This window comes from Sus scrofa, chromosome 8 (genome assembly GCF_000003025.6).
Source record: "Sus scrofa isolate TJ Tabasco breed Duroc chromosome 8, Sscrofa11.1, whole genome shotgun sequence".
In the NCBI taxonomy this organism is placed as follows: Eukaryota; Metazoa; Chordata; class Mammalia; order Artiodactyla; family Suidae; genus Sus; species Sus scrofa.
This window is the reverse complement of record NC_010450.4, coordinates 261,370-279,476: the sequence shown is the minus strand read 5'-3', so window position 1 is coordinate 279,476 and position 18,107 is coordinate 261,370. Positions and strand designations below refer to the sequence as shown.

General features: G+C 62.3%; 1 protein-coding gene across 8 annotated transcripts in view; it reads left to right on the top strand.

Moving 5' to 3' along the window:
- GAK (cyclin G associated kinase) overlaps nucleotides 1-18,107 on the top strand; it is a 56,172-nt gene that overhangs the window by 17,513 nt on the left and 20,552 nt on the right. For 4 of the 8 annotated variants that reach the window (XM_021100830.1, XM_021100833.1, XM_021100834.1 and 1 more), the window contains 8 exons: nucleotides 146-294; nucleotides 3,310-3,452; nucleotides 8,118-8,243; nucleotides 10,285-10,374; nucleotides 11,602-11,737; nucleotides 11,963-12,075; nucleotides 13,443-13,515; nucleotides 15,091-15,214. In XM_021100830.1, coding sequence (XP_020956489.1) covers nucleotides 146-294; nucleotides 3,310-3,452; nucleotides 8,118-8,243; nucleotides 10,285-10,374; nucleotides 11,602-11,737; nucleotides 11,963-12,075; nucleotides 13,443-13,515; nucleotides 15,091-15,214 — 954 coding nt within the window. Of the gene's footprint in view, nucleotides 1-145; nucleotides 295-3,309; nucleotides 3,453-8,117; nucleotides 8,244-10,284; nucleotides 11,738-11,962; nucleotides 12,076-13,442; nucleotides 13,516-15,090; nucleotides 15,215-18,107 lie in introns of all 8 variants that reach the window. The other 4 variants (XM_021100831.1, XM_021100832.1, XM_021100837.1 and 1 more) reach the window with 3 other exon arrangements.

Genomic DNA, 18,107 nt, shown 5'->3' with positions numbered 1-18,107 from the left:
CCCCCCCCCTTTCCCGGTTCTCCCTGCACCCTCCTGCCCTCCTAGCTGAGCCCACCTGTTGCCCTCATCTTTCTGCTCGGACGGGAGCCAGTGTGCTGACTTGAGGGTCTCACTGTTGTGTGTGTATTTGTTTCTAAACGTGCAGACTCATGCATTCTCCTTTAACAAGACACCTGCAGAAAAAACTTTCAGGCCACCCCAATATTGTCCAGTTTTGCTCTGCAGCGTCGATAGGGAAGGAGGAATCGGACACCGGGCAGGCCGAGTTCCTGCTGCTCACGGAGCTCTGCAAAGGTGAGCCTCCCGTGGGTCTGAACCACTGCTGCTCTTAGCGTCTTCTCTCCTGGAGACGCGTAGGTCGCCACGAAAGGAGCGTGGCTAGCTGTCTGGTGGGAGCTCTTCCCGTGGCTCGTTTTCGTGCTGGGGGCAGAGTAGAGACAGTGCTGAGAGAGGGATAGAGGATGCTGGTGACTGTCCTGCTTGGTGCCATGTGGGCTCTGGGCAGCAAGAAGCAGCCTCAGGCAGGATGTGGTCCAGCAGTGGTCCTGCGAGGCTGGAGAGGCGGGCTCAGGCCAGCTGGGCACTGCCTCTGGTCTGCATTCAAAGAGGAAGGCCCCCTAGCCCCCAATGCAGTAGGGGAGCTGGGTGCTTCCTGGAAAATCCTAGGGCAGGGTGGTCTGAGTGGTGACTGTGGTGATGCCGGGAGTGGGGGAGTGGGCAAGGCTCAGCCTCTGTCAGCAGTGGGAGTAGGAGCCACACCACCGCCTGTCCCATCCTGGACCTGTGTGGGTAAAACAGCAGGAGACAGGTGGCCGATGTCTGCCCTGGCCTTGTGGACAGAGGGGCAGGGCAGGACTTAGAAGGCCTGGCAGTCGTGGAGGGCCCAAAGCTGGGGCAAGAGCCACCAGCCATCCTGCTTGTCCATCAGTCACCAGCAGTAAGTATGTGGAGCCACCACAAGGCCAGGGCTGAGCGAGAGAGATGGAGGCAGGTGGCATCCAGGAGGGAAGCTCTCTCAGGGTCTCTGCGCCCAAAGGAGTGGTGGGGGAGTGGTGGGATGCCTTGAGCACAGACCCCCGGGAGGAGTCTCCCTGCAAAGAAGCGAGTGCAGGAAGGTGTGGTGGCTGCAGGAGAAGGATGTGCTGGGGACCTGGCCGTGAGCCAGGGAGCTGAAAGGTCCCCACCCCGAGTGGTGGGGTGCACGGTGCTTTCTGACAGGGTGTCCTGGGAGCCCTGGGCTCTGGCCGGGAGCGGTGTTTAGGATCGGAGTTCTGGCACGCTCACAGCTCCTGGGGGTCCCTGTGCCTGGGTCCTCAGCTGGGCAGTGTGGGTGCGACTCTGGTCTAGCCAGTGGTTGGCATCGTCGTCGTTTTTCTCTACCTGCGAGAGGACTCGGCTCATTGAGGACAGTGTTGTCTTGGCAGTGGGTTCCTGGGTTCCCAAGACAAACCCTTGGTGCCAGCAGAGAGCTGGGGACCCGCCCCTCCGCCCAGCGCCCCGCCCACTCCGTTCCTGGGGGCGTGGCCGGGGCGTGCCTCTCGGAGGCCCCGCCCTGCACGCGCGGTCCCCTCTGCCCTGCGGCAGCTGGTGATGTTCTCTGCTCTTAATGAATTAGGAGAACCGAGGTTCGTGTACTGTGTTCCCTGCTTACCGTTCTGGATGCTCAGAACGTTCTGGCATGGCTTTGATCTTGGGTTTAGAGGCTCTGGGTGCCCTTTCACAAGTGAGGGGCGTGGGGCGGGGCGTCCCTTGGGGCAGCATTGTCCACGCACCGTTCCTCGTGGCGCTGCCAGGGCCTCTGTCTGGGCCGGCCCACGAAGTCCAGGCTCAGCAGTTGGCGCAGTGATGCCTGGCACAGGGGTGCAGAGGGGTCTTTGGGGATGGTGGCAAGTGGGACGCGGGTGCAAGTTCTGAAGGTTGGCCTCGCGGTGGCCCCTCTGGATACTCGCCCAGAAGCCACGCCCCCCTGCTGGTACCGACGGGCCTCGCCCGCATCTTGCTCTCCACGTGCTCTCTTCAGTTGCTCTGCCACTTAGGGAATTATCTTTTAAGATGTGTTTCTTCTCATTGAACGTCAGCCAGTGAGCCCTGGCATTGTGATGCTGCCACCATGTACCAGCCCATCCGCATGCCCCCAGACAGCCTGGCGATGGGTTTGTCACCCCTGCTCCCGGCCCCTCAGCACCACCATCCTGAGGGTGCTGGTGGTCTGTTCTCCAGGCCTGGCCCCACTGTGGGCCCCCTGCCCTCACTGAGAGTCAGGGTTGTGGCACAACACAAATAGAGACCCGCCCAAGCCCAGAGTGGGGGCTGGGCAGTTCCAAATGTTGGGGAAAGGGGCGGCTCCCTGGGGGGGCGATGTTTGAGCTCAAAGCCGGACGAGGCAGGCACGTGGCCGCAGGTGGTGAGCACAGTGGGGACTAGGTTGCAGAGAGGATGGAGGAGCACTAAGGTGCCACCTGGAGGTTGGGGAACAACTGTGGTTCTGCGTCGGATGGGCCTGGGGCGTGGGCGTCACGTGCAGAGCCGACCTGCAGGGCATAGGATCTGAGGCAGCCTGGGTCCTGGACTGGGCACAGGGCAGGCTGGGCCTCGGAAAGAGGCCTTGGGACGCCAGGGCAAGAACAGGGCTGAGGGTGTCGAGGCCCGTGGGTCGTGGGCAGCCTTGGAGGCTGGCCTAGCAGAAGTGGCACGTGGTGGTGGAGGGAGTGGCTCGGAGGGAGCTGGCCGGCCCACACCTTAGGGGCCTGGCCTCACCGGTCTGGGCTGCAGCCCATTACAGCAAGACTGGGGGCCCTGGGCTCCAGAGACAGGAGGCCGCAGCCCTGAGGTGGCGCATCTGGGGCTCACTGTCCCCTCCACGCGCCGCTTCTCTGTTGACTGCGTGTTCAGCGGGCGGGAACGTTCACTGAAATTTCACACTAACAGAAACACAGCGATTCTTTCCCTGGAGTTATTTGCAAAGACGTGCACCTTGTGGTTGTTTTCCTTGTAGCTCCCCTCGTGACAGACTCCGTGGGTGAGAGGCCTGTGCCCATCCCCCGGAGGCTCTGCGACCTGACACCTCCCCCCCCCACCGCCCCGGTCCTGGTGGGGGTCGCTTGCCCCTTGCCCCTCCGCGGGCCTTCCCTGAAGTGCGCTTCTGTGGCCTGTGACTGCCCACCGGCCCTGCCCCTGTGCCACCTGTGGAGGGCGGGCGCCACCGCAGTGGGCTTGGGAGGGCAGCGGGCGAGGCCGGCGGTGCTCAGGCCTGGGGCGGGCATATCAGTCACAGCTCCATGGTGACGTGAATTTAATTGTCTCTTTTAGGGCAGTTGGTGGAATTTTTAAAGAAAGTTGAGTCCAAAGGTCCACTCTCGTGCGATACGGTCCTGAAGATATTCTATCAGACGTGCCGGGCGGTGCAGCACATGCACAAACAAAAGCCGCCCATCATCCACAGAGACCTCAAGGTACCGCCTCAGCTCATGCCCGGCCCTGCCCCGCCCACTTGCCCGCTGGGGTGGCAGCCTGATGAGAGCCCCTCGGGCCGGGCAGCGCCCCCTGCCCAGGCGGGTCCCTCTCCCCGATCTCTGCGGGGTGTCCTCGCCTGCGGGCGCGGGGCCCTGCGCTGGGAGGAGGGCCTGCTCCCCCGGGCTGCCTCACGGAGGCCTGTCCGAGGCCCATCTCTGGGCAGGAGCCCTGCCTGGCCGGCCCTGCTGCCCGGCGCCTCCTGAGGTGGTGCTGGCCCACAGCAGCAGGATGAGCAGGCGCGTGGCGCTGTCCTTGGCCCTTTTGCTGCCTGGTTGGGGGTTTCTCAGTGATTCTGCCTTTTCCTCATCCCTGAAGCTGAATGTTTTGCTGTGTTTTATCATCCTCAGTGCCCTTATTCTTCCGTTAACTGGGTTTTTTTGCCTTTTGTGTGTTGTCTCTTGGCGGCGGGGGGGCATTCTCACATCAGTCTTTTTAAAGTTAGACGTGCTGCGCACACTTGCTCCTGGTCTGCGGCCTTGTTTTAACAGCTCTCCAGCCTCCGCAACACTGGTGCCCGACTCTGACCACATGCCAGGGTGGCAGCGGCCCCCTGGTCCTGCTTGCTAACGCAGTGTAAAGCAGGCTCCAGACATGCCGTTCCCTCCCAGCAGCTTCTGTGCGCAGCTCGGCGGAGACACGGGTGTTTCTCAGGCACTGCTGCGGGGTCCCTAACCCTAATGTCAGGTCCCGGCCTCTCCGCCCGTCTCTTCCGGTGGGTCTCAACCTTTGCTGCCCTGGAAAAGCGTCCTCCCCGCAGGGGGCGCGGGCAGCCGTGGCTCTTCGCTCCACCCACCAGGTGGGCTCTCCTTGGGGCCCAGGTAGGGTGGGAGACGGGCGCAGACAGCCCTGTCTGTGAGACATGGTCTTCCCTTAGGCTTGAGCCTTGGACGAGCCCAACTTTTCTCTTTTATCCTCTGAACCCGAGAGGCCCGGTTCAAGCTGGCAAATGGGCAAGTGTCTGGTCGTGGAAACCTGTGGAGTTGGGGACCCCCTCCTGGGCTCTGGAGTGTTGGGGGCACTGGAGTGGGGCTGCTGGAGTAAGAAGGCCTTTCTCTGCCCTCTCCATCGGCCGTCTTCGGTCAACTGTGGCTGGTGGACTTTCTTGTGCCATCAAGACTCCACTGATTTAGGAGTTCCCGTCGTGGCGCAGTGGTTTAACAAATCCGACTAGGAACCATGAGGTTGCGGGTTCGGTCCCTGGCTTCGCTCAGTGGGTTAAGGATCCGGCGTTGCCATGAGCTGTGGTGTAGGTCACAGATGCGGCTCGGATCCAGCATTGCTGTGGCTGCAGTGTAGGCCGGCGGCTACAGCTCCGATTGGACCCCTAGCCTGGGAACCTCCATGTGCCATGGGAGCGGCCCAAGAAATGGCAAAAAGACCAAAAAAAAAAAAGACGCCACTGGTTTATAGGCTGCCCATGTTCTTTTATGTGAGCAGTTTTGTTCTTTTTGAAGTAAAGTGGAAAACTGGCAGGATGAAGCCGGTACAGAATCAGCGTTCGGGGCCTGGCCTGGGCGTGACTCCTCTGTGCTCCGTGCCAGGGTCCCAAGCAGCCAGCCCCACACTGGGCCTCCCTCCAGGTCTACAGGGGTTTTTCGAGTGGCCTCTGTGGAGGGATAGCTAGGACTCGGGGGCTGGGGGACAACCTCCTGGGCCACCCCCTCCTTGCTCTGCTACCACGTGGCTCCACTGGACGCCTTGGACTGTGGACTGGGCGCCCCCGCGTACCGGACACGGTGTCGGCCCAGGGCCGCCTGCCCCTCGTTCGTGGTTTGTAGGCTTGCTTCCTCTTCAGGGTCGTTTGCCCTCTGCTCTCTGGGGCATCGTGGGGGTGGCACCCCACAGCCTGGGTTCTTGTCTACCTGGCTTTTGCTCAGCATCGTGACAGAGGCTTTTCCGTCTTGGGGCCCCACTGAGCGGGGCCAGGGCACTGCACCCGGCTGGGCCCTGCGTGCCTGAGTCTTTGCTCTGGACGTTCCCGCCTCAGCACACAGTGGCCCCATGCCCGCGCTTGGCCAGCCCTTGCTGTTTATCTCAGCAGATACATGGGTTCCGTTGGGTTTTCTCTCTCGTGCCGAGGTTTGTCCTGTCGTGTCATGTTTTGGGGGATCTGGCATCCTCTATGGGCAGTGCCGTGCTCCTGGTTTGCAGTAGCCCCACGGTGGGGTGAGTGGGGCAGACCTCGCTCCTCTGGCTGCGTATCGCCTCCCTGGGTTGTCCTTTGTGTTGGGGAGCAGGTCGTGCCAGGCTCTTTGTGGGGGCCGTCCAGGGCCCCCTGCTGCAGCACCACCTGGCTTGGGGCCGTCAGTCGGTCCTGGTCCCCACGCTCCTCGGCCTTCTGTCGCAGACGTCCACGGCGGGTTTACACCTGCTTCTCCAGGACCACGTGTCCGCTCTCAGTGTCTCCACATACACCTCGGAGACGCTGCGGGTGGGAAAGGGTGCCACTCAAAGCTAAAAGTTATGTTTACCCTGGACTGTGGTCTGTTACTCTGAGGTAGTGTTGTGCTCAAAAAACGGTGTATGTGCTCTGATTTAAAAGATACTTCATTGGAGTTCCCGTCACGGCGCAGCAGAAACAAATCTGACTAGGAACCATGAGGTTTTGGCTTCAATCCCTGGCCTCGCTCAGTGGGTTAAGGATCCGGCGGTGCCGGGAGCTGTGGTGTAGGTTGCAGACACTGTCCGGATCCCATATTGCTGTGGCTGTGGCTGTGGCGTAGGCTGGTGGTTACAGCTCTGATTCGACCCCTAGCCTGGGAACCTCCATATGCTGTGGGTGCCACCCTAAAAAGACAAAAGACAAAAGCAACAACAAAACAAAACAAAATAATACCAAAAAAAAAAAAAAAAACCACTTCATCGTGGATTTCCTTAGTGGCACAGCAGGTTGAGGATCTAAACGTTGTCACTGCTGCAGTTCAGGTCACAGCTGTGACACGGGTTTGATCCTTGGCCTGGGAACTTCCATATGTTGCAGGAGTGGCCAAACAATATTTTAGTTTAAATCAACTATATTTCTTTTTTGTTGTCTTTTTAGGGCCGCCCCTTTGGCAGTATGGAGGTTCCCAGACGAGGGACTGAATCAGGGCTGCAGCTGCCGGCCTACACCTCAGCCACAGCAACGCTGGATCCAAGCCTCATCTGTGACCTACACCACAGCTCATGGCAACGCAGGATCCTTAACCCACTGATCGAGGCCAGGGATCAAACCCTTGTTTTCATGGTTACTAGTCAGATTCGTTGCGGCTGAGCCACAATGGGAACTCCTGTGAATTGACTACATTTCAGTAAAAGTCTTAAAAAGACACTTTAATGCTGAAAAAAAGCTGATCAGCACGTGAGCCTCTAGCTAGTCTCAGTGGTGAGTAACGTCAGAGACCGCGGATCACAGATACCACAACACACACACGAGCCACGACGGAGCTTGAAGTGCTTCGAGAACTAGCACAATGGGACTCCGAGACACAGAGCGAGCAGATGCTGCTGGCAAAAAAGGTGCCCGCCCATAGGCTCGCCCGATGTGAGACTGCTCCACACTGTTGCTTGGTACAGGGTGCAGTGAAATGAGGCTCGCCCATATGTTTTTAAATCCCTTTGTCAGCTGCCACCTGAAAACTTCAGGGGCTCTCCCTGGAATTGGGGGTGGGCAGACCTCAGCTGTCCTGGCCTGCAGCCCCCAGGCAGCCACAGGCCGTCTGGCCCTGCAGCTGTGGCCGGTCAGTAAAGTGGCTCCCGACCGGTGGCATGAAATACTCACCTTTTGATTTCTTTCAACCCTTTAAAAAGTAAAAGCCACTCTTAGCTTGTGGACTGGTGGTGGCTGGAACTAGCTTCTGGAGTGGTTGGGACAGATGTGTGCCTGCTCTGAAGGAATAGTCTAGTTTCCTGTTTGTTTTGGATTGAAAAACTCATCTCTGTCGTTCAATTTCTGAATAAGAAGTCTTTCGTATGTCTTTTGTTAGATTTCTTCCTTAGTTGTGGGTGTATTTGATGATTTTCTAATGGTATGTTAATTTCTTTGCATCTTCTGAGTTTCTTTTTTTCTTCAGTTTGTGTTGGAGTAGTTGCTTTGCGGTGCTGTGTCAGCACCCTCCGAGTTTCCTGATGGCTTTCACTGTCTGTCCCACCTTACTGGTTCAGATCATCTTTGTTTGATTTGTGGTTGATTTTAACTTGCTTTCATGTTTCCGAACGCACACACCAATAATCTTTTGTCATCTTTTTTGGGGGGGGGACACATTCGCAGCATGTGGAGGCTAGGGGGCCACTTGGAGCTGTAGGCGCTGGACCCACACAGCCACAGCAACGCGGGATCCAAGCTGCGTCTGCGAGCTCATGCCAATGCTGGGTCCTTAACCCACTGAGCGAGGCCAGGGATCGAACCCATGTCCTCGCGGATGCTGGTCACATTCGTTTCTGCTGAGCCGGGACGAGAGCGCCTACACACTGACTTTGATCAGAAGGAAATGTCCCCTTGGCCCAGGGAGACCCCCCGCCGCCCTGCCCTCTGAGCCCCTCCCCACTGGGCGCCCCGCCCTCCGTGTTGCCACCGTCCAGCCTGCGCCCCAAGTTCACCAAGGCTGTCTCCTGGACTTTCACAGGTTGAGAACCTCCTGCTGAGTAACCAGGGGACCATCAAGCTGTGTGACTTCGGCAGCGCCACGACCATATCCCATTACCCGGACTACAGCTGGAGCGCCCAGCAGCGGGCCCTGGTGGAGGAGGAGGTGAGCAGCGGGCCGGGAGGCACCGAGTTGGAACGGTGCTCAGTGTCTCCGTCGCTCACCACGCTCTAGACCTGCCGCTCACTGTCCCGTGGTGTTTTTTCCTGGCCTTTTTTGTTGTGGCAAAATGTGAAACATAAAATCGACCACCTTACCCATCTCTAAGTGTGCTGCGCAGCGGTTCAGTACCTGCGCAGCATGCAGCCTTTCCCGCCACACATCCCGGGGCTCTTTCATTACACAAACATGGCAATCTTTAAAAAATCGCACAAAAACGTGCCTTCAAGGAAGAGGGTTCCTGTCTGGGCTCAGCAGTTAACGAACCTGGCTGGTATCCATGAGGACACGGGTTTAATCCCTGGCCTTGCTCAGTGGGTTAAGGATCCAGCGTTGCTGTGGCTGTGGTGTGGGCTGGCAGCTATAGCTCTGATTTGACCCCTAGCCTGGGAACCTCTGTATGCTGCGGGTGCGGACCTGAAGAGACAAAAAAACAAAAAAAGCCCTCTGTGCTGCGGAGTTCCCATCGTGGCTCAGTGGTTAATGACCCTGACTGGCATCCATGAGGATCCAGGTTCCATCCCTGGCCTCGCCCAGTGGGTTAAGGATCTGGCGTTGCCGTTGTCTGTGACATAGGTTGCAGACGCAGCTCGGATCCCCTGTCGCTGTGGCTGTGGTGTAGGCCAGCAGGTACAGCTCCAGTTCATCCCCTAACCTGGGAACCTCCATGTGCTGCACATGCAGCCCTAAAAAGACCCCCCAAAAAAAATTCCTTCAAGGAAGCTTCAGCAGCTCCCGGGGGAACCCCAGAGGAGACGGGTGGGTGTGCGCCGAGCACAGGCGGGTTCCCGGCCACGCGGCCTGCCCGGCCCTCGGGCCTGGCCCTATCAGAAGCATTCACGAGGAAGCCGTTCCCAGGGAAGCGTCCCCGTGCCATGGTGCAGGCGCCGTCTCTTCCAGGGCTCAGGGAGGCCCTGGCCGTGCCAGCTGGGCCAGGTTCGAGCCCAGGGAGCCTGGTTTGTAGCCTTCTCGAGGGGTCCCAGGGCATGTCCCATGAAGCAGCCCCCCCGCTTTTGGGGACTCCCCATTTTCGGATGAGGGTCCCTGACCTTGGGGTCACGGAGTAATGTCTCTGCAGGCTGCGTGAAGACCACCGTGTCCACGAGGAACTCAGGCCTTCCCTGTGGTTCTGCTCCCAGCCTCGTGCTGACCTGTTATGTGGCTCCTTGAAATGTGGGCTCCCTGTGTTTTCATCTTCTCTTTAAGTGGAGCAGTTCCAGGCTCACAGAACTGAGCTGCAGCTGTAGCCCCACCGCCCGCATCCCTGCTAGGTCCCCGCTCCTAGGTCCTGCTCTGTCCGCTGTGCTCCTTCCTCCCGAGAAGACAGATAGGTGTACCTCCCTGCCTTCTTGCCTCTCCTTGTCATGCTTTCCTGCCTCTGTTGGCTTTTTGTCTCCGGAGCCAGTCACGGCTTCCACAGAACCGCCTTCGTTCCTTCCCGGCTGCGCTGAACTCCTGTGGTGTGCGGCCATTGGCACTTCGGCCAGTGCCTCCCAAGGAGGCCGGCCATGGGCAGTCCTGCCTGGGCCGCAGCTGGAACTGGACCGGAGGCAGCCACGGGGGCAGTGGGTCACACTTCCCCTGTCCCGATGCCCGTCCTGAGGCCCAGCGCCTTTGGCTCTCCGGGACTCTGCGGCCTTGGGGCTGGTGGTCTGTATCTGCCATGCTCAGAGATGCCCTTGGCCGTGGGCCGAGCGGTCCCTGCACAGCGCTTGCCAGTCTCAGGGCTGTCACCTGCCCCACCTGACCCAGCCAGGTGGCTTTCGTTTCCCTGTCCCTCTTTGCTCACAGGCACTTGTCAAGAACTTTCTGGAGAATACTTCCTTTCACACCTGGCGTGGCCCAGCTCCCAGAGTTGGCCCACGTGAGCCACCCTGGGCCTGGGCCTGCCAGGTGGCCGGGGTGCCGGGCGTGGGGACTGCGGTGCATGTGACAGCAGTTGCTTGCAGGTGGCCTCTGCCCTGACGTGTGAGTGTCCTTTCTCCAGATCACCAGGAACACGACGCCCATGTACAGGACCCCGGAGATCGTGGACTTGTACTCCAACTTCCCCATCGGCGAGAAGCAGGACATCTGGGTGAGCCGGCTTCGCCCGCGGGCCCTGCGCAGCCCTGCCACGGCTGGCGCAGGGCCCCTCAGCTCCTTCCTTTCTTCTTCGCCTCGTGGACTCTCCTCCTCTTCTCCAGTGGCCCTCGTGCTGCTGCTAGTGGCGAGGCGCTGACGGGGCTGGGGGTTGGCACCCAGCAGAGCGGACTCAGGTCGGCCCAGGGCCCTGCCTGCGACGGGTCTGCTCCTGCCCACATGGGCCTGAGCTCTCCTGGTCGGGGCCCTTCACAGGGCCAGGGTTTCGTGAAGCCACGGCGCACATGGCCAGGAGAGCCCACTTGGCCTGGCAGCTGTATCCGGTCTGGCGACAGCTGGAGCGGTCGCCAGACCCGATGTCTAGGCCCCAGGCCTTGGTCACTCCCGCAGAGCGAGGGCTGGGCCTGGCGTCCGGGGTGGGGTCTCAGAGGGAGGCCGGGCCAGACACTGGACGTGTCGTTTAACCTCCTGGCTGTGTCCGGTCGATGGCGGGCAGGCCATGGCTGCAGGGAGTGTGGTGCCTGGCTGGGCCTCTCCTGGTCTCTGCTGACCCCTCCGTTCTGCGCTGGCTTACCGCACCCAGGGAGCACAGCGCCAGGCACACACGGCTGTGCTCCTGCCCATATGAGGTGTCCTGCTGCCTCTCTGGTGTCCCTGAATGCAGGGACAAGGCTCCTGCCTGCCCTGTCTCTAGTGCCAGCCAGCTCTGTGGACTGAGTCCCTGTCCTGGGCATATGACTTGAGCTGGTGGCCAGCTCGAGGGCATGTACTCACGCATGTGGGAAGGTGGGCCTGGAGTCGCACCCCAGGGGTTGGCCTGATGTAAGCCCAGCCTGTGCTGCTTGCCCTCCGATGCTGGGCCTCCCCAGTGTCTCCGTCATGCTCCTGGGGCCATGCACCCCCCACAGGTGCTGTGGTAGACACGGGGATGAGGCCCGACATTGGGGTTCAGGCCGTTCTGTGGAACCCCGACTGCCCCCGGACCTGTTCCCTTGTCTGTTCAGCCCCTGGCTCAGTGTCAACTCTGAGGCGCGTGGGCCCCCCGCCCGCCATGGCTGCCTGGCCCGTGGGTCCGCGCACAAACTCTAGGAGCTCTTCGTTTCGATCAGAAAATAAAGGGTTGGGGATTGTGGGGCTACCTCGACCCGAATGGTGGCACCTGGCGAGCACAGGGGTCAGACTGGGCAGGCCAGGCAGTGACCGCCCTCCCGCGCCCCCGCAGGCCCTGGGCTGCATCCTGTATCTGCTCTGCTTCCGGCAGCACCCGTTTGAAGACGGGGCAAAGCTGCGCATCGTCAATGGGAAATACGTGATCCCTCCGGACGACACGCGCTACTCTGTGTTCCACGGCCTCATCCGTAAGTCCCGGGCACCGGTCCTGGGGGCACGCCTGCCGGCGCATCCCGGCTCCCCTGTGGGCATACGTCCCCTGAGCGGGTGGCTTCGGTGATCTTGGGCCTCACGTCGCCATCCCTCGCTTGGTTTTAAAATCAGTAACCGAACGAACGCGGGGCTTCCGGGGGGCAGGAGCCTCTGCCCGGCTCTGGAGCCTGTGGGATGAGCATACCCCGCCTCTGCCGTAGGCGCCACGCTCAAGGTCAACCCGGAGGAGCGGCTGTCCATCACAGAGCTGGTGAACCAGCTCCAGGAGATCGCAGCCGCCCGGAACGTGAACCCCAAGTCGCCCATCACCGAGGTAGGCCTGCTGGTGCTGCTCGTGCTGGCGCCATCTTGATGCATTTTAGAGTCGAGGCCCCCGAGTCCCCAAGGCAGGGTCGCCCGCTGGAGGCAGGGGACAGCCGAGTGTGGGGCTCCCAGGGAGGCACTTGATGCCTGGGACCCGGGGCAGGGCTGGAAGCAGACCCAGGGTGTTGGCAGTGGCCTCGCAGGAGGCAGAGGAGGCAAGGCTGGCTGCGCTCCAGAGAGGACGGGGTGCGGAGGAGACAGCGGCCTTCCGCAGTTGGCCCGGGCTGCGGCGGCCCTGTGCGCCAAGCCTGCGCCCTTGGCTGGCACAGGAGACACGTCGTCGTGGGCAGCCAGCTGGAGCCCGTGCTACTGGGCCTGCTCGCTCCGTGCGCAGACGGGGATGCCCATGGGAGATGCAGTCCTGCCGGCCAGGCGGGCTCTGAGCACGTCCTGCTCTTCGCGCTTCTCGACCCGGAGGCCAGATGTGAAACCCCTTCTGCAGGGGCTTCTGCCCAGGGTCCCCGAGAAGCAGCCTACCCACAGGGCAGCGCTAGGCAGAAACCCAAGGCTGGAACCTTGTGGAAGGTCAGGCCGACTCCACAATCAGGAATGTGCGTGGGGCGCGGGGAGACACCCAGAGGTAGCTGCGTGCACCCTGACATGGCCTCAGAGCCACGTCCCCGGGAGCTGGGAAGCCAGTGGTCCCGGCGGGGAAGTTGTATGCTGTCGAGAAGCTGGTGAATCAAGGAAACAGAGCTGGGATCTGTGACCAAGAGTCACAGCTGCCCGTGGACACACGTGCCTCACCTGACTCCTGCTGGGCTGCAAGGAGAGCCGACGTTGCGTCACGCGTCGGACCCCCAGGAAACCGTGACGCACTCTCTAGGTTACTTGTAGAAAGCAGAAGGAGCATGGCGACTCCGAGCTGCCTTAGACGGACGGAGTGTGAGGCCGGCCCAGCTGTCGCCAGGGGCTCCACAGGTCCCCTGGAAGGTTTTGGGGTTGTGGCTCTCGTTGGCGCCGGCCTTGGGCCTCCCCGGTGCACCTGCGGTCCAGCTTGGTGGCAAGTAGGGGCCACCGACACCTTGCCCGCATGCCCACCGGTTCCTACACCACACCCTGTGTCGACTGGCAGAGCCTGTGGCTGTGGCAGGTGGGCGGGTGCGTGACTCCTCCTCTGAGATGGAGATGGAAGTGCGGCCGGGTGGCCCTGGGAGCAGCACTGTGGACCCTGGGGACTCCTGTGAGGGTTTGTAGTGAGTCAGGTAGAAAGGAGGGTTGACTCAGCGGGCGATGGGCCTGGAGCCTGCGGCGCTGCGTGCTGGCACCGCGGGTTTCTTGGCGGCTGTGCCCCTGATTTGGTTCGAATCGTTGCAGCTCCTGGAGCAGAATGGAGGCTGTGGGAGCGCCGCCCCTCCCACGGGCTCCGCGAGCAGCGGCTGCAGTGGAGGTGAGTACCCCCCACGCACCCACACCCTGCTCTTGGGGGCTTTGGACAAGCGGCACATTTGGGGTCCCCAGGACCACCCTTGGGTCCATGTTCCCCAGCACCCCCTCCACTCAGCGGGGCCGCCACTCAGGCTGTGGTTTAGGGCAGGGAAGGAGGCCCCAGGCCCGGCGCCTCCTGGCCCGTCCCGGTGCCATCGGCAGCTCTGGGGCTCTGAGTCCGGCACCCGGCCTGCGGGCTGTGGGGGCGCGCCCCTCAGAGTCCAGCTGCCCCCACAAATCACTCATAAGCATGGTCCCCGCCCAGGTGGGCGAGGGTGGGCACCTCGGGAGGGGTGCGCGAGGAAGTGGGGCGGCCAGCAGGTCAGGGGTCACAGGGTCCGAGTCTGTGGGCCGAGAAGTTGGGGCTCAGATGGGGAGACAGGTCTGGCAGCTGCGGAAGTGAGGCTGGTGGGCTCTTCCCATGGCTCGGGCGTGTTTGCTGAGGGCTTCGCCTTGTGGTCTTCCGCGTGTTGGGTGGGGCTGGGTGCCCGGTGCTGGCGTGATGTGGGGTGTCCCTGGAGGCCCTGGGGGAGAGCCCACGCCAGGGCCCTGAGCAGCTGCAGGGCAGGTTCCAGGAGCCCTGCTGGACACACCTCTGCCCTGCGCGTCCTGGCCATCGGCCGCCACGCCGTGGGGGGCATGGAGCCCGGCTCCCAAGTCTGCCTCAGCCCTTCGATTCTGGGGTCATCCCGGCAGCTGGCTTCTTGTCCATGCAGCGTGAGTCCCCCATGGCCGCCTCCCCGGAGCGGCCGCGTGTGGGGCTCCTTCGAGGTGCCAAAACAAGACCATCCCACACGTGTGGGTGGGGCTCCTGGCAAGGCCGCAGGGCACAGAGATGTGGCCACGGGCCACTTGTCCCGGCTGCCTTACAGCCCTCTGGCGTCCAGTGTTGCCGCGGGGTTGCAGAGGCCACAGGCGAGCACGCAGCATGGGTGCGCGTGAGAGGCCGCTTTCTCTCCTCGCTGATCCACCGTCGGAGTCCCCTCTTCAGGCCACACCCCGGGATCCTGGGATCCTGGTGGCCTTGGTGTGCCACCACTCTGTGTCTCCAGGGCACAGGCCTGAGGCACCTGCCTGGGGCTGCGGCCAGGAGGCCCCTTCCCTGCAGATGGACTGAGCTGCAGCCCACACGGCTGTTCTGTGCTGGGCCGGTGCTGCCTACCCAGCCTCGCTCCTGCGCCCTCCCCTTCCGCAGGCGTCTGCGGCCTCTGTGTCAGCCTGTGTCCCGTTCCCTGGGGACAGGCTGCCCGCTGGCTGGGCCCCAGCTCCTGTCTGTCTGTGGCAGGTCCCCGTGTTGCCTAGGATGAGCATCCTGGAGACGGGGACAGAGGACCACCTGTGCTCGAGGCTCCTGCCAGGGTTCTGCTCTCGAGAGAGCGGCAGCGGTGCTTGGACAGGACAGGGCCACCAAACTCGGGTGCCAGTTTGTTCCGAGTGTGGATGTAGAGCCGGCGGCCAGGTGGACGAGCGTGGCCGCTGCAGGTGCCGTGGTTCTGGCTGGGCCCTGCCGATCCCTGAGGCTGGTCTCTGCCTGCAGGCCTGGCGGTGGCTGAGTACGACCAGCCCTACGGGGGGCTCCTGGACATTCTGCGTGGGGGCACTGAGCGCCTGTTCACCAACATCAAGGACACCTCCTCCAAGGTCATCCAGTCTGTTGCCAGGTGAGTCCAGGTGGCACAGGCAGGTGGTTTCTCTGCTGGGAGATTTTTGGAACTCTGGGCTCAGGTCTGTCTCCACACCTGGCAGAACCCGGGTTCGTGGCTGTGGGTGAGCGTGTTGTGCTCAGCACCAGCCCAGTCCCTCCTTTGCGGGCTCGTGTGGTGGGCACGTGGACGTGCTGGCTGCGGGCCGCAGCACTCTCCCTGAGGGAGGCCCTGTCCACAGAGGGCACGGCCCACGGCCACAGCACCCAGCCTGCCCTGAGTGTCCTCAGGGTCCCGTGTTGGTTTTGTTTTGTTTCGTTTTGTTTTTTGCCTTTTTATAGCCACACTCATGGCATATGGAGGTCTCCAGGCTAGGGGTTGAATTGGAGCTGCGGCTGCTGGTCTGTGCCAGAGCCACAGCAACTCGGGATCTAAGCTGTGTCTGCAATCAACACCACAGCTCACGGCAACGCCAGATCCTTAACCTACTGAGCGAGGCCAGGGATCCAACCCATGTCCTCATGGACACTTGTTGGGTTTGTTAACCACTGAGCCATGATGGGAACTCCAGGGGTCTCGGTTTTGACCAAAGAGCCCGCAGGTGCTTGGGAGTCTGCCTCCGACCGTGACCCACCTCTCCCAGGCGGCGTGTCTGTGTCTCTGAGCCCCACGGTCCTCCAGTGGCCTTGTTTTCTGTGTCCTGTGGCCATTGGTTTTGTGTCCATAGTGTTGGCAGCACAGGTAAAGGCACCCGTGCTTGTGTGCCATAGTGTGCACGCGTGTGTGAGCCCTTGTCTGCCTGGAGCACACTGTTGTGTGTAAGTGCATGTGCGTTCTGCGTGCAGCCCGGGCTGCACGGCACTTGTGTGCTTTGTCTCTGACGGGACCCACGTGACAAGAAACCTGATTCCACCGAGTGCCAGGTGTCCTGCAGGGCAGGGACCCGCCCACGCCTCTATCCGGGGCCCTTGCTGTCCCAGGCCACGCCTGTAGCGGGCGGAAGCCTCAGAGGCAGCATTTGTCTGTTTCTGGCACCCAGCCCCCTTTGGGGTGAGGCCCGTGCTCTGGGCGCAGATGCCAGGGGGGCCTGGACCGGTGGAGTGACCCCTGCAGTTCTCCGCCTGCAAGTCCCGGGGCGGGGTGACCTCTTAGGTGGCACCCTGCCGGGTTGCACCCTGGCCATCCCTGTATGTCCTGCTGACTGTGGTGCCGTGAGGGCTGTGGGTGCCGCGGCCCCCTCGTGTCCTCTTGTCTCCTCCCAGCAAGGGCCAGCGGGGTCTTGGGGCGCCCCGGGCTGGAATGGAAACCATGATGACAGCAAGAGGGAGACGCTGCCCAGCCTCTCCCAAGAAAGGAGACCAAGCTGGGGCGAGGCCGAGATGCTGTCCCCATCGCGTCTCAAGTGGCTCCAGCGGCCGCCGGGGCCTTGCGGGAGCCCAGGTGCTGGAGGGTGGAGGGGCCGTGCTGGCATCGCGATGCGCCCGACCTCAGAGAAGCAGAGCTTTGGGGGAGCAGACAGTGCTCACGGGGAGAGTCGTGCTGGCGGCTCCCACCTGGACCGACAGGCCACACAGCGATGTGCGCCCGAGGGCGGGTCCCCGTCAGAGTGGGGCTCCTAGAACGAGCGGCGGTGCGGGTGTGGGGTCTTGAGCCCACCCGCAGGGTCTCTGTTCGCCGGAGGCCTTGAGACCCGCGTGGAGCCGTCCTTGCCTCTGCCAGGTGTGGTGTTTCGGACAAAGGACGTCACTGGGCTCGGGGAGAGGCCAGCCTCCGGGGTCCCCTCTCCGGGGAGCCAGACAGACGGATGGACGGACGGACGGACACGCTGCCCTCCAGCCAAGCGTCAAGGACCAGTGTAAAGGGCTGTGACGCAGAGAAGCCCCAGGGCCCTCGAGGCTGCTCGTGGAGCCACCTCCCTGGCTGGCACCACACTCGGCTCCAGCGGCAGGGGGACCGTGGTTTCGGACAAGCAGTCGCCGGGGGCCCACCTGCAAGCAGCTCTCCGGGATCAGCCGTAACTGCCTTCTGACCCGGACGTGTCCCCCAGAAGTCCTGCTTGCGTGGCGGGGGTAGAGGCCCCGGCGCAGCTTGTCTGTTTGGGGTTTGCACTCAGGGGACATGGGAGGGGTCCCAGCCCCCTGCCCCCGCCTCCGGCCTCAGAAGGATACTTACTGGCCGCAGTGGGTGGAAACGCCTCCAACACGCCCAGCTTGGCATTTGCAGCCAGCACTTCCTGGTCCTTTGTTCACCAAGGACACGGGGTGGGGGGGGGCAGGGCTCAGCAGAGAGGTGGCCCTTTGCTCTGCGGGATCAGATGGCTGCGCTCACACGGCAGACAGCTTGCTTGCTGGCTCCTCCAGGCGGAGTCCGTGTGCCGGGCCTTGGGCCCCAGGAGGGTCTGCATACCCCAGGCCTCGTGTTCCGCCCGAGGACCCAGTGAGGGCCTGGCAGGCGGCAGCCCCGTTGCTGGTGAGCCCCACCCTCCAGGGCCTGCTGGCCCCTCTGTTGCAGGCACCACCCCTGTCTGCGTGAGGACAGGAGTCCTGGGGCCTGACCAGAGGGGGCCTGTGTGGCCTCTGTGTGGCCCTGGCTGCCATTTGGCCTGGACGCTGGGCCCTGTACCCTGCAGTGTTTCTCTCAGGTTTCAGGTGCAGACCCTACACGTTCACACATCCGTCCTGGAACCAGCCTGTGGGGCTCTCTTAGCCGCCTCCCCAGGCCCCAAGTTCCCAACTGCCTCCTCCCCCCACCCCCGCCCGCTTTTCCTCTCCTCCCTCCTTCTCCTCCTTCCCCCTCCCCTCCCCCTCCTCTTCTCCTCCCTCCCCCTCCCCTCCCCCTCCTCTTCTCCTCCCTCCCCTCCCCCTCCCTCCCTCTCCTCTTCTCCTCCCTCCCCCCTCCCTTCCCCCCTCCC